This window comes from Dama dama, chromosome 22 (genome assembly GCF_033118175.1).
Source record: "Dama dama isolate Ldn47 chromosome 22, ASM3311817v1, whole genome shotgun sequence".
Taxonomy (NCBI): Eukaryota; Metazoa; Chordata; class Mammalia; order Artiodactyla; family Cervidae; genus Dama; species Dama dama.
Genome location: NC_083702.1, coordinates 5,357,644 through 5,370,983, shown reverse-complemented (window position 1 = coordinate 5,370,983; position 13,340 = coordinate 5,357,644). Strand labels below are relative to the sequence as shown.

Sequence of the window (13,340 nt, the reverse complement as noted above, 5' to 3'; positions counted from 1 at the left end):
GGGATGGCGTGAGATTTGATCACACTACTCAGAATGGTGTGCAAATGAAAACTTATGAATTGTTCATTTCTGGAATTTTCCAGTTAATGTTTTTTAAACCAAGGTTAACCACAGGCAACTGAAACTGGGTAAAGTGAAATTTTGGATAAGGGGGCCTACTGTACATCATTCTTGGAAGCGTGTAAAAGCACGTGCATAAGAAAGCAGAAAATGCAAAACACCTGTGTACATGTGTGTGTGTGGCGAGGGGGGTGGGATTCTGTGGCTTTTCTTCTCTACTTTCATCCTAGCACTAATAACACACCAGTAATTACAATGAGACAGGCCAGGCCCTGTTCTAATCCTCACAGTCACCCAGCAGGGTCAGTCTCCTGAGGCTCAGAGAAGTGAGATAATTTGCCTGAGTTCCCCCACTGGCAAGTGGAGGCACAGTCTGAACCCAGCTCTGACTCCAAGACCACGCAGCTGGGCTCTCTGCAAGTTTGCTGGCAGTGGCCGTGAGATTCTTAAGGCAACATTTTCTATAAACCAGCCTGCGCTGCTTTGCTGCTGTGTAGCCAGGACCTCCTCGGATGAGGCAGGGTGCCTAGGGGAAGGAGGCAGGTGGTGAGCAGCCAGGTGGAGGCGTGGGGGCTCCTGGCTGCTTCAGCCCCTCTTTGGGTCTCCAGAAAGATTCTGGGGCTGAAAGAGACCCTCACAATGGTGCAAGGGCAAGCAGGAAGACCCCAAAACCAAACCAAGCCAAACCAACCATGCAATCCGACCACATGCACGCGGCAGCCTTGACGGAGCTGGTGCAGAACCCATATGGTTTCCAGTCGATACTGCGTCCAGGCCAGAGAGGGCTTGGTGGGCTGGTGCCTGGAGCCCCTGACCTCATACCCTTTGAGGGACACTCGAGGTCCTGCCCCAGGGGTGAGTAAGGCCTGACTTGCACAGGGAACCCATCATCGGGTTCAGCACGGGGCTGGGAACTTCGTGAGCACCATCTTAGGGTGCTGCTCCCACAGTGTGAGAGGTACCGGTGAGACCCCGCTTCCCAGTCCAGGGAAGCCCACTGCTCATGCACGAGCAGGGGACTTTGGAGTCAGCTAGACCTGGGCGTGAACGCCGGCTCAGGCACTGTGCAGCTCTGGGGAAACTGCTGACTCTCTCTGAGCCTCAGTTTCCTCCTCTGTGCATGGAGCCCAAGGTGCCCAGCTTCGCTCACCGGTTCCTCAATAGATGGGAGCTGCTGTGGTTAACAATAATGGCGCCATTCACTCATCCCATTTACCACGTGCCTACTGTGTGTGCCCGGCTCCGGGCAGACAAAGATGCAGTCACTCAGCACTTGGTTGTTGAGCACCTACTTCTGGGTGCTGGGGGCATGGCCGGGCACAGGGCAGACCAATCCCATCTCCCTCAGGATTCCTTACAGCAAAGGATACAGCAGACAAGAAATCAGCTCAACAGAGGTGGTGAGCTCCACGTAGAAACCCAAAGAGAAAAGAGGGGAAGTGAGGGGGGTGGTGGTGGGGGGCTGTTGCTATTTATAAACCTTGGCCAGGGAAGGCATCTTGGAGCAGGTGACATCCAAGCAGGTGTCTGGTGGAAGGAAGGGAGCGAGCCCCACAGGTGTCTGGGAGGAGAGCTCTTCAGGCAGAGGGAGCAGCAGGTGCAAAGGCCCTGGGGTGGGGGTAGGCTTGGCCAGCTCAGGAACCAGGAGGCCAGTGTGGCTGGGGCAACTGGGAGAGGAGGGCAGAGGGACTGGGGAGAGGGGGTCTCAGTCAAGTGTGTGGCCAGTGGGAGGCTGCTGGATTCACACCCTAGTGAGAGAGGTGTCGGTGGGTGTTGAGTCATGTTTGAAAAGGATCTCTCTGCTGCTGCTGGGTGTTCGGGGCGGGTGGGAGGCAGAGGAGAGAAGCAGAGAGGTTTAGGAGGTGAGAAGACGGACTGGAACGGCTGGTCTGGGGAGAAGGGCGTGGAGGGAGGGTTCTGGGCTCGAGCAGGTATACGGTTGACGACAGGACATGTGAAGTGGGACAGGAGGGCGCGCTCCGGCTGGCTCCGAGATTCTGTCCCAAGGAGACAGCAGGAGGGGGCAGGGGTCCTCGGGTGTGCTTGTCCGCCGTGTCTACTGAACATCCAGGTGAGTCTGGAGTCAGGGGAGATGGGAGACGGGGGTGGAGACGGAGCCAGGGGTCTGGTGCAGTTGGACAAGACCAGAAACATGGAGCTGGTGGATTTCCTGGGGTGATGAAGATGGGGAGAAGGGGGTCAAAGAAGAGCCCTCCGGCGTCTAAGGTTGGGGAGATGAGGACGGAGCAGTGAAGTGGACCGAGGTGCAGCCAGTGAGGGCCTGGGAGCCACGAGACACGGTGCCGAGGACCTGGGGCCCCCATGGGCTCCCTGCTTTCCCTCAGCATTCTCCCTCCTCCAGCACGCAGCCAAGCTGCTCTCTCTGCCCTTTCTCTACTTCCAGAAAACTCCTACTTATTCACTGAAACGCTTTCCCATGCTGATTGCTCTCTGGTACTCGGCCAAGAGGGCTGTGGACCCTCGGGACAGCTGACTGCTATCTTCAACATCCTAGAAAGCCTGCCACACCCTGATGAGATGCTGGGGAGAGATGGAAAACATGTGCACAGCCATTTCTATATGTCAGGCTCTTCCCATGTCTTGTTTAGGCAGATAGCACCCTAGCAAGGCTGATTTCAGCACCTGCTTTCCAGGTGAGGGCACTTTGGCTGAGTGACCTGCTGGAGGTCCTCCAGCCATCAAGAAATGGGGGAGCAAGATTTGAAACCAGGTCTGTTAAGCCTCCAGGTCTGCCCCTCACCACGCTGCTTCCTGCCTATGAAGAACCAGCAGGCGGCTGGCTTTGGAGCGGTGAGCACTCCATCACCAGGGGACCCGTGTCTGGGCAGGGATGAGGAGGGGTTTCTGGAAACCCTCTCATCCTGGAGGCTGAGGGAGGCGGGGCACGAGCAGAGCAATGCTCTGAGAGGGGAAGAGAAGCATCGCTGGGCGGGAGGTCAGAAGCCCCCAGGTGGCCCAAGAAACGGAAGCAGGTCAAGGAGCAATGGACCACCGCCTCTCGAGGCATGACAAACGCAGCCATTAAAGCAGCGCTTATGAAAACTTCTCAATAATGCAGGCAGCGCTCCGTGACATAAAGCTGAGCTAAAAACCCAAGACACACAGTCTTATGTGTGAAGGCAGCAACCATAAAAGTGAAACAAGTCACTGACGACCCGTGAGGGCCGGAGGGGGACGGGGCTGCGTTAGGTGGGGAGCCCCTTGGCCTGCTCCTCGCCTGCTCTCCATCGGGCAGGGGCGACTTTACGATGGAAAATTTGGCATGAAAAGAAAGGAAACTGTCACGGTGACTTGGTGGAGGGCTGAGGCAGAGGAAACAGCTTACACAGGGAAGTGATAACCAAGACCAGAAAGAAGGGGCCTGGCTCCCCGCAGCCCCGCCTCCCCAGGCATCTCATCAACCCCACTCCCCATGACCCTGAGCCTTGGGGCGGGGGCGGGGGCGGGGAGGGGGCCAGACATGCGGGAACTGCCCAGGTCACGGGATTCAAGAGGGCAGCCGTGGATTCGAAATCTGGGTTGCCCGTGGCTTTCCCTCCAAACCACTTCATCCACCTGCTTCCCTTTTGCCCCAGTATCACAGTTTACTCGCTGGTGTGAGTGGGGAAAATCCCCCAGCAGAGCCCCAGGTCTCTTTGGATGTGGCTTGCTCCTTTCTTCTGGACCCCAGGGGCTCGGGTGTCTTGAGAACCCAGCTATTTCTTTCGAGGGTTGGGTTGGGGCTCTCTGCTCCGGGAAAGAGCAGAAGGAGAAGGCTGTGAACCCCAGAAGACTCTCTGGGGGGCATTTCTGGCCTCTTGTGGAATATTGTCAGTGAAGGGGGTTTCACCAGAAAAAGAATCTGCTCATCTGATTATTCTAACAGAGAAAAGATCTCTGATACATGCTGTGTGCTGGGACAGCTGCTTCCTTTGCAGGCTCTGCGGGCCTGACCCCTCACTGCAGCCTGTGCACATTGTCTTTCCTACAAGAATACCCTCCCTGCTGTATTTTTATTTTTGCCTAACTCCTACTCGTCCTTAAAGGCCATTTCGGCCATCACCTCCTCCAGGAAGCTCTCCCTGATGCCCAGGATGGGCAGATGTCTCCTCTGGGCTCCCTCCAATCAGATCTGATCACTCATTGCCACTGTCTGCATCTGAGTCAGTTTCACTGTGTGTCCAGGTGCCTGACCCAGGACAGGAGTGCGGGCGATCAGCTCCCATCCCTGCCCCTCTCTGGGCCAGAACTGGATGCCACATACCCCCTCTTCCTCCCTGTCCCTTCCCCTGCCCTCCGTCCTGCCCTGGCTGGACTCTGCCGCAAGGAGCCGGTTCCTGCCCAAGGCTCCAGGGGGATGCGGAGGCCCTCAGGCTCTGTCTCCTGACTCCAACCTGCTCCTCCCATCCAGCTCCCTGGACAAAGGGACCAGGCTGGAGACCTGGCCCTGACAGCGTGGAGCAGATGGCCTGGGTTCAAACGCTGAGTCTGTGATGACAAGCTAGGTGACCTTGGACCAATTACCTAAACTCTCTGTGCCTTGGTTTTCTTGTCCTTAAGATGAGGATTTATTTGAGAGCTAGGAGTGAGGCACGGAATCAGGCAGACAAAACCCTTACTCACTCTTACGTTCTAGCAGGGTTGGGGCAGGAACACGGGGCGCCCGACATGCGCGCCGGAGCAGCGCCCTCTACACCTGCACTCCTTTTATTTTACATTCGCTCCCCAGCACCAGACCCGAGTGTTCCCTCTTAGCCCCCACCCCCACGCTGATTTTCTCCACGGAGAAGTCCGGTTCTCTGCCCTCCCCAGGGTAAGGAGGGACAGGCCAGCTGCTGAGGGGAGAGGGAGTGCTCCCTAGGAATGGCATCCGTGCTCCCTGCAGTCCTACTGTGTGCCGAGCTCTGGGTTGGGCCCTTCCGTGTGCCCGCCTTCACCTCTCATCATCACTGTTCAGAGCATGTACGGAGACTCAGAGAGGGCCAGCAACGCATCCGAGGACACACAGCAAGTGAGGCCTCCGGGCTGGGCTTTCCGTCACCACCACCCCCCTCCCTCAGGTATCCCCCCCTCCCAGTCGTCGAGCCATGCTGATGAGCAAACACTCTCCTGGACTTTCACCAACAGCCGTGTGAACAGATGAAAACCGGGAGAGCTGGCAGAGGGTGGTTTCCCGTGTCAACCAGGCTGGGTAGGGGGAAGGCAGGGCCCAGCCAGGAAGGACGGGATCAGAGCGGACAGGGCCGGAGTGTCCTGACCCAGCTGGAAGCCCCGAGCACTGAAACTCCAGCCCGACTCTGAATCCACTGCCTTCTGAATCCCAGTCACGGAGGCCTCCTTGGTGTCTGATGTGACGCCAAGGAAAGAGGATATCTCGTCCTCTCCCTTTGTCTCCTAATTTTCTGGAATTTCTCGCCATTGGCTGGTATCCCTGCAGAAACCACACACCAGAGACTCTGGTCGCAGAGCCGGGAAGAAAGCAATGGTTGCACTCTTCCCAGGGTGGGGGGCGGCTCCGGAGTCGGGCGAACTCCAGGGACCCCACAGGGGAGGCAAGGATGAGTTCTGCAATGGGCTGGGTGGGTTCTAGGTGAGGGAGGGGGGAGGCAGAAGGAGGCTGTGAGATCGACAGGGGTTGCGGCGGTTGGCTCATGACTGGACTTGTTCTGGGAGACTTTGGACTAGAGAGACCCTGGCTGAGGTCCGTGGACTTACTAGTGTGGCTGCAGGTCACTTAGCCTCTCTGGGCCTGTGTTTGCTCATCTGTAAAAGGGGATGAAAAAGCTACACAGCTCAGTTCTCAGGGCGGAAGTTATCAGGGAAATAATGATAGGCGTGGGTCTAAACAGCAGGTGTCACCAAGGTTTCCAGGGTTCAACTTGCTCCCCTGTGTCTTAGAGAGAAGAGGGCAGAGCCTTAGGCTTTAGAGAGAGTGAGGTAGGCTGGGGAGGGTCTTGGGGGCCAGAATAGGAGCTGAAGCCCCTTACCTGGCGGGGATGGGGAGGTGGGATGAACCAGAGGGAACCAGGCAGAGACTGTGGGGCGGGGCGGGGATCCTGGAGGGCAGTCAGAACATCATCGGGTCCCAAGACCTCACTGTGAGGTCAGGCTGCGATTGTCCCCATTTTACAGATGAGGAAAACGAGGCTCAGACAGGTCCAGAGGAGTCAAGCTGGGATTCAAAGCCAGGAGCGTCTGGCCGCGATCCCCAGTGACAACGACTCACAGGAATACGGCGATACAGCAGCAGGGGGATAACACTGAAGAAAAACAGCGTGCCACGTGCACAAGGGAGAGGTGTGAGTCACCTGCTCGTGCCTGACTCTTGGCGACCCCGTGGACTGCAGCCCACCAGGCCCCTCTGTTCATGGGATTCTCCAGGCGAGGACAGTGGAGTTCCTTCTCCAGGGGTACGTGATGAGCAAATATCGGGGGCACCGTGTCACCACTTTTCAGAAGGAAATGAGCCAGGGGAGACTGAGCCTGCAGGGGATCTCAGCAGGAGACGTTGCAGTCTGAGGTTGTTATCTTGTAAATGAAGGGAAAGCTGGCTTCTTCCTGAAATGAACCGAAGGCAGCTGCCCTTGATCCCCTCGGACTGTCCCCAGTCCCGATCCAGGCCAAAAGCTCCACAACTCAGGGGCCGTGGGGTCCCTGCTCTGGACAACGGTGATGAGAGGTGGCCTTGGCTGCCCCAAGGCCATCCTGAGAGGTGAAACAGGGGGTGAGGATACGGCATTTCCGGTGAAGGAGATGGAGGCAGTGTGCGTCCGCCGGGACCTCAGAGGCACGTGATGCTCTGAGATGTGCGGCCCCTGATGCTCAGCCTCTGAAACTGCTTTTTAAGGGGCGACCTGGGGCCACTTCAGCCCGCGCACGGCTGGAGGACTTTCTGATGAAGAGGCTCCTCCCCACTCCCGCGGAAGAGGCCACCCCTCTAGAGGCTCTGCGAGCCCCCAGCAGAGAGGCCACTGGCCCTGGGCTGGGGCCTGCTCAGTATCCCCTTTCCTGGCTGACCTGGGCAGGTCAACGAACTCCTTCTGGCCCCCCACCCCCCAGCTTCTGTATCTGAAAATGGGGCTCAACACCCCTACAAGACAAGTGGCGTGTGGCTGGCCCATTCGGGGTGAAGACTGCTTCTGCCCTCCCTGTCAATCCTGGCAGGGCAGGACCCATACCGTGTTTCTTTACCCAAACGTGAAATGACCTCGAGAATCACCAGCACTTGGGGATCAGGCACCAGGCTGAGTCCTGTACCAGGATCGGCCCGTTTACTTCTCAGGGTGATTACGACCCCTGCCTGGCATTTACGCGGGGACACCGAGGCACTGGCCAGTGGAGCGGCCTGCCTGAGGTCGCAGGGCCCACATGTGGCACAGGTGGGCCTTGAATCCAAGCCATCTGACTCCTGCCCCAAGAGATGAGCTGCTTCCAGCAACGCCAACAGAGATGATGACACTAACATAATCCACTTACGAAGGATGATGGCTTTATGATTGACAGGTGCCAACCCCACTGATGGAGCCGGTGACGGGTGTCTGGGACGCAGTCAGCACTCAGCAGTGGCTACTTCCTTCTCTCTCCTGTCTCTGATCTGGTTCCCGTCTGTGTTTCTGTGTCCTGATCACCTGACACGGAGTTGATGCCTGCTAGCCGTCTGCAGGAGGGTGGGGGGCAGTGCCCACGGCCTCCTCCGTGGGTTTCTGAGCATTCACGGAGCCCTGCCCCACACAGGACTCGGCTGGGGCACCGAGGGTCAACTCAGTCCACTGCTGGGCGTCCAGGCCCAGCCCTCCTCCCAGCCACCGGACCGGGCATCGGCAGCCCCCTTGGGCCTCCCCTCCGGGGTGCCTATGATAAGCCTCCTGCTTCAGTCTCCCCTGGAGTTGTCCAGAGCTGCATCTTGACTCCAGAGTCCTCCATCCCCAAATAAGGGCCAGATCAGGCATGTGAGGCCCCCAGAAGAGGGATGAACCTCATGATGGAGACTCTGGGAACCAAAGAAGACCCCCTTCCTCCCCGGCCCCTCTTGCAAGAGGAAAACCTCTGGTCCTGCTTCCCATGTGGGGAGAAGCTGGGCTGTGGGCCAGGAATGGAGGTGCCTCTAGGAGCTGGAGAAGCTGGGATCACCCATGTAGTACAGGACTGGGAAGGGGGAAGGGAGAGAGAGAGGCCATGAAGAGTTCTGGAGGTGAACGTTGAAAGAGAGAGAACGAGACAGACTGAGGGAGCAGCTGACGGGCTCCGTGCTTGAGGAGACGCGTCTCCGCGATGCCCCGGGGAAGCACTCACAACGGCTGGAACGTGGGTGTTTGGAAGACGCAGGTGACAATTCGGAGTAAAGCGGCACAGACTCAAGCTCTTGTTCCAGGAGAAACACTGATGACAGCACCCCGCCCCACTCTCCAGCCACCCCTGACCCCCGGGCTGACAGCAGCCGTTAGCACGCCACAGCCCTCCCCTGCCTGGCCCCCACCCACCGCTGCCCACAAGGAGAGGCTCGTTGACCTCGGCCAGCTCAGCCCCGCAGCGCGGCTGCGCCCTCCTCCCGGCTGTATCCTCCCTGCCGGGATGGCTGCTCTCAACTTGGCCTTCGTTTGCCCCGCTTGCGTCTGCGTCCCCAGCTCCCGCACGGAGTCAGGGAGGGAAGGGGCTGTTTGGGGAACTTTAGCCAAACCGAGACAGGTCCACACCGGGAGGGGGCAGGGATTCCTGGTGGCCCAGAGGGCGGGGAGCCGCCGGCCAGCAGCAGGAGGGCAGGGGCTGGAGCCAGACTGCTCACCTGCCTGCCGCCCCCATCACGCATTCACCCTGCTGACTGGGGACCTTGGGACGGGTGCCCGTGTCGTGGGCACTGAGCCCATGGGATCCTGGTGAGGATGAAAGGAGGCGAACAGTGCTCAGAACACAGCAAGGCCTCAGTAGACGTTGCTGGAGCCAAGGGCGCCCACTCCTTGAACCAAGGAGGCCCAGCAACATGAAGGTCTGCTCCGCTCTCCAAGTCCATCCCTTCTCCCCTCGGCTGGCAAACCACCAGCCCAAGCAGGAAGCCCCGGTCACACACAGAGTGTGGAGGGCAGAACGGGAGGCGGGCAGCACCCCGGGGACCCCCTGCCCCTCGTTAGGTCTTTGCAGGTTCCTGACGCTTGTTCTCGAAGGAAGGCTCAAGTAGTGATGGAAACTCCGTTCTGAGTCTGACTGTGTGACCCAGGAGGGCACACAGAGGCCCTGAGCTGCAAAATGAAACGTCTCCCCCTGCAGACAGCAGACCCTGTGGGCCGTGACCTCAGCCTCTCCTACAGTTGCCGTGAACTCAGACATCATGGACCACCCCCCAAAGCTTGCACGCTCTTTCCCCTCCACGGCCGGTTGCCTCGAACCTTATCTGGATTGCATGGAACAGCGCCTGGCACACAGGAGGCACGTGATGTGTACCATGTGGAAAGGGGGAGACCTTGGAGACAGGCAAGGGTTAACAGCCAGGGAGAGATTGAGCACTGTTAGGACCAGATGCAGCAACTCAGAAATGGACCAACACGGTCCCTTATGGTCCCTTATGCAGGGAAGCCATCCCAGGTCCTGCAGAGCGTGTGTGTGTGTGCTAAGTCACTTCAGTCGCGCCCGACTCTCTGTGACCCTGTGGACTGTAGCCTGTCAGGGTCCTCTGTCTGTGGGACTCTCCAGGCAAGGATACTGGAGTGGGTTGCCTGCAGGCAGGATGGCCTCTCCCCAGAAGGACGGGCTCACATCATGGTCTTGTCAAGTTTACGGGGAGGGATAGAGGGATGGGGCAGAAGTACCTTCATCTGCACAGCAGATTCTCAGCTCTCAGAACACTTGGCTCCTGGGAATGACATTTTCCAGTGGTTCTCAAACTGTCATGCCTACAGGCATCACCTCCAGAGATTTCTGATCAGGAGGCTCTGGCTGAGACCCAGGCATTTATTTTGACAAACACCCCATGTGGGTCTGCAGTGAGAGACCCACATTTCAGGAAACCCCACCTTTGGGGTTGAGCCAACAGCTGTTTCATGGTCTGTAGCTTTGGGTGGGCTTGTGCGTCCCCTCCCCGCCCCTCAAAGTGAAGAGCAGCCCCTTCTCCACCCATCACCTCCACATCACCATGAGCCTGGCTCGGGTACCCTGCCCAGAGGACCCACCCAGCCCACATTTGTCCAACTGAGCTGAGCAAGCCTGCCTCTTTGTCTCCTGTGTGACAGATGGGGCAATTACTCGATCAATAAGCACAAGCTGATTTAAGTGTATCTTATTAATTATTTAAGTCATCCATTATTGAAAAGGTCACAATCTGTTAGCTACTTAAGCGATCATGAACTAGCTGGGCTGCGTCTCCAACAAAGAAGCGGCAACAGGTCACTGAGCACCTACTATGCGCCAGGCATTTTGTTTGATCCTCAGGACAACCCTGGGGTGGCGGGAGGTGGAGATGGGCAGTGTACGTCCTTACACTCTGCTCCTTCACAAGGATGGGCAGGTTAAGAGGGTGAAGGGGCTTGCCTAAAGTTACAGAGCTGATAACTGGCAGACCTGGGGCTGGGTTGCCTGTCAAGCTCATGGACTTGGCAGGGATCACCGTGTTGTAGGTTTCTGCACCGGGATCTTCCAGGTTGACTCAGTCCTGTTATGTCCTGGGATGACATACCCCATGCCCTGTATGCCCATGGCTGCAGCTCTGCCCCCGCAGAGGACCTGAGCCCCACACCGGACCCTGAACTTGAGCATCTCTGCTCAGCCTGGCTCCTCCAGGGGCTGGTGCCTCTCGTTGGTGCTGGCCGGCCGCACAGTGGGGTCCTGCTCCAAAATGCACACACGTCCCCTCCCCTTCCCCTCCAGCCCTGCACTGCCCAGGGACCCCCAGGTTAGGTTATTCCCCATCCCCCACCAGACTGGAGACAAATAGATGTGAGAATTGCAGTGACCATGAACGTGCTCCCGGGGCAGGATAATGGGGGGTCTGCTGGGGTAGCCACCCTATAAAGCCAACCAAGGTCCCAAGTCCCTTGCTGACTTTCTTCCCTTCCCCTGAGCCATCACTGAGCAGCCTGATTGCATCACCCTCAGATGCCTTTCTGTGACTCAGCATACATGCACGATGGAACCCAGTAATATGCTTATTATCAAACTTGATGCTGGAAAAAAAGCTTCTCCCTCAGTCCCTAGCAGATCAATTTGTGTCCTCTGACCAGATTGTGAAAACTTGGAAAGCCATCCAATTTCCCCTTTTGCCTTGGCAGCCAGGAAACTCGCAACTCCATTTCACGCTCAGCGCCAACAGCTCTCGCACCAGAATCTGAGTAAAACAAACTTGCATGCTTTGTTCCTAAGCTCCATTTCAACCTTTCCAAATAGGCACGTTATCACCAGAAGCCACTTCAAACTTTTCTTGGCGAATAAACAAATAGTCCAGTAATCGACGAGCCAGACCCAGCAGCAATAACGATCTGGCATTTTCCAAGCTCGCCAAAGACAAGTGATGGTGGCCACTCACCAGGCGGACGAGCTCTGGAAGGTCATCAGCGGCGGGCTGTGGCTGTCTCTCCGCAGCGTGTGTGCGGCCTGGGGGGCTTGCGGCAGGGGGCCCGGGGGAGGCTGCGGCTGCCGGGCTGGCTGCCCTGGCCGGGGGGCCCGGGCAGGGCTCCCCCACCGCCGGGGGTCCTGTTTCATCCACCGTCCGTGGATGCCCCACCGCGCCAGGTAAACCTTGCAGATGTCGTAGTTCATCGCCGAGTAATACAAAAGATCCAGAACCAGCAGCATCAACACGAAGAAGCCGTAGATCCACACGCCCAGCAAGGCGGTGTAGTTGCTGCGGACGAACAGAGAGAGGCTGAGAGACGCCGGGACCACCGCCCCGCGGGGCGCTGCAGCTAAGCCGCGAGTCGATTAGAAGACGTGGTACGGAGGCTGCTTTGGGGGTCTCAGAGAGGGTGGTGGGTCCCCTCTGGGGGGACAAGGAATCTTGGCTCCCTCTTCTCATGCCCACCCCCCACCACTGCCTCTCCTCCACCTGCCCTGCTGGCTGCCTCCCAGATCCCACTGCCCTGGGCCCTGTCCCACCCAAGCACCCCCTCCAAGACCCCACATCCTTGGGTAGAAACCCCAGTGGGGGAGCCCCACACTGTTAGAGCCTCTGGAAGGAATTCTCAGCTGGACTTCTGGGGCTCTCATGGTGTGGGAGCCCCTACTTTCAGCCTCCTTCTCTCACCCAATTTGGGTGCTATGCCCAGACTGGCCAACTGTCTCCTGCAGGTGGCCCCCGCTTGCCCACCCTCCTAGCCCTTGCTGAAGCTGTTCCCACCACCTAGGAGGCTCTCAGCAGCCCCTCTCTCACCACCCCCTGCCTCTCCCTCCAGCTCTTCCCATCTTTCCGAGCCCAGGGCAAATGTAGGAAGTCCATTGTCTTAGGATGCACTGACCGAAGCTCCTGCCTCGAAGCATCCGCCTGGGGCCACTGAGCACCCTGTTCGAAGTTACGCGGAATCCAGCCAGGCATCCCCACCCCAGGGCCAGCTCCGCCCCAGCCTGCTCCATCGCACCCCCCCACCCCTCTCTCAGAAGCCCAGGAATCAGGGCGTGGGCTCAGCTGCCCTCCCCCTGCCCCATGCAGCAGACACCGGTCCATCTGCCCCACCAGCCACGTGCCTTTCCAGCCCACCCCGTGGCCGCACCCTGACTCAGTGCCCCCCATCAGGCACTTCAGACTGCACAGCCAGGAGTCTCAGGGCCCCTGACATCAGTTCTCTTATTCTTCACCCGGCACTTCCACGCTGAGGTCTAGTCTGTCCTCCAGAAGCAGAGATGATGGGGGTTCTGAGCCGTAGATGCCCCTCCGTGAAGGGGCGCTGGCTTCCTGCCACGGTGTCTCTACCCTCGAGGAGCTTGCGGGGACACTGGGCCTTCACAGGGGCTGTACCTTCTGCCCAGACAACCCTTTCAATGCCTCCAGCCCCTTTCTTCCTCCCCTGCTTGACTCCAACCATGGCCTCTTGGAGATTGCCTCCCCCAGGAAGCCTCTCAGATACACTGCTCCTTCTTCCCAGCTGGGTCAGGCCTTCCCTCTGGCCTGAGTGCCCTTCAGACCCTCGCCCACCACCCAGGGCCATGCTAGTCAGGTCCACGTGTTTCCTCCCGCCCAGGCCAGGGTCTGAGTCTCCCCCGGGTGCCCAGGTGGTGGGGGAGGCTGCTTCCTGGCCTCACCATGGCAGCTGGGGTGGCTGAGCTCCAAACAGTGCCCGCCCGGGACTGCGGCTGTTTAAAGG

General features: G+C 58.5%; 1 protein-coding gene across 2 annotated transcripts in view; it reads right to left on the bottom strand.

Moving 5' to 3' along the window:
- The window catches only part of SHISAL1 (shisa like 1), a 77,959-nt gene that overhangs the window by 23,501 nt on the left and 41,118 nt on the right, over nt 1–13,340 (bottom strand). For both annotated transcript variants that reach the window (XM_061124361.1, XM_061124360.1), the window contains exon 4: nt 11,570–11,887. In XM_061124361.1, the coding sequence (XP_060980344.1) occupies nt 11,570–11,887 (318 nt within the window). The remainder of the gene's footprint in view (nt 1–11,569; nt 11,888–13,340) is intronic.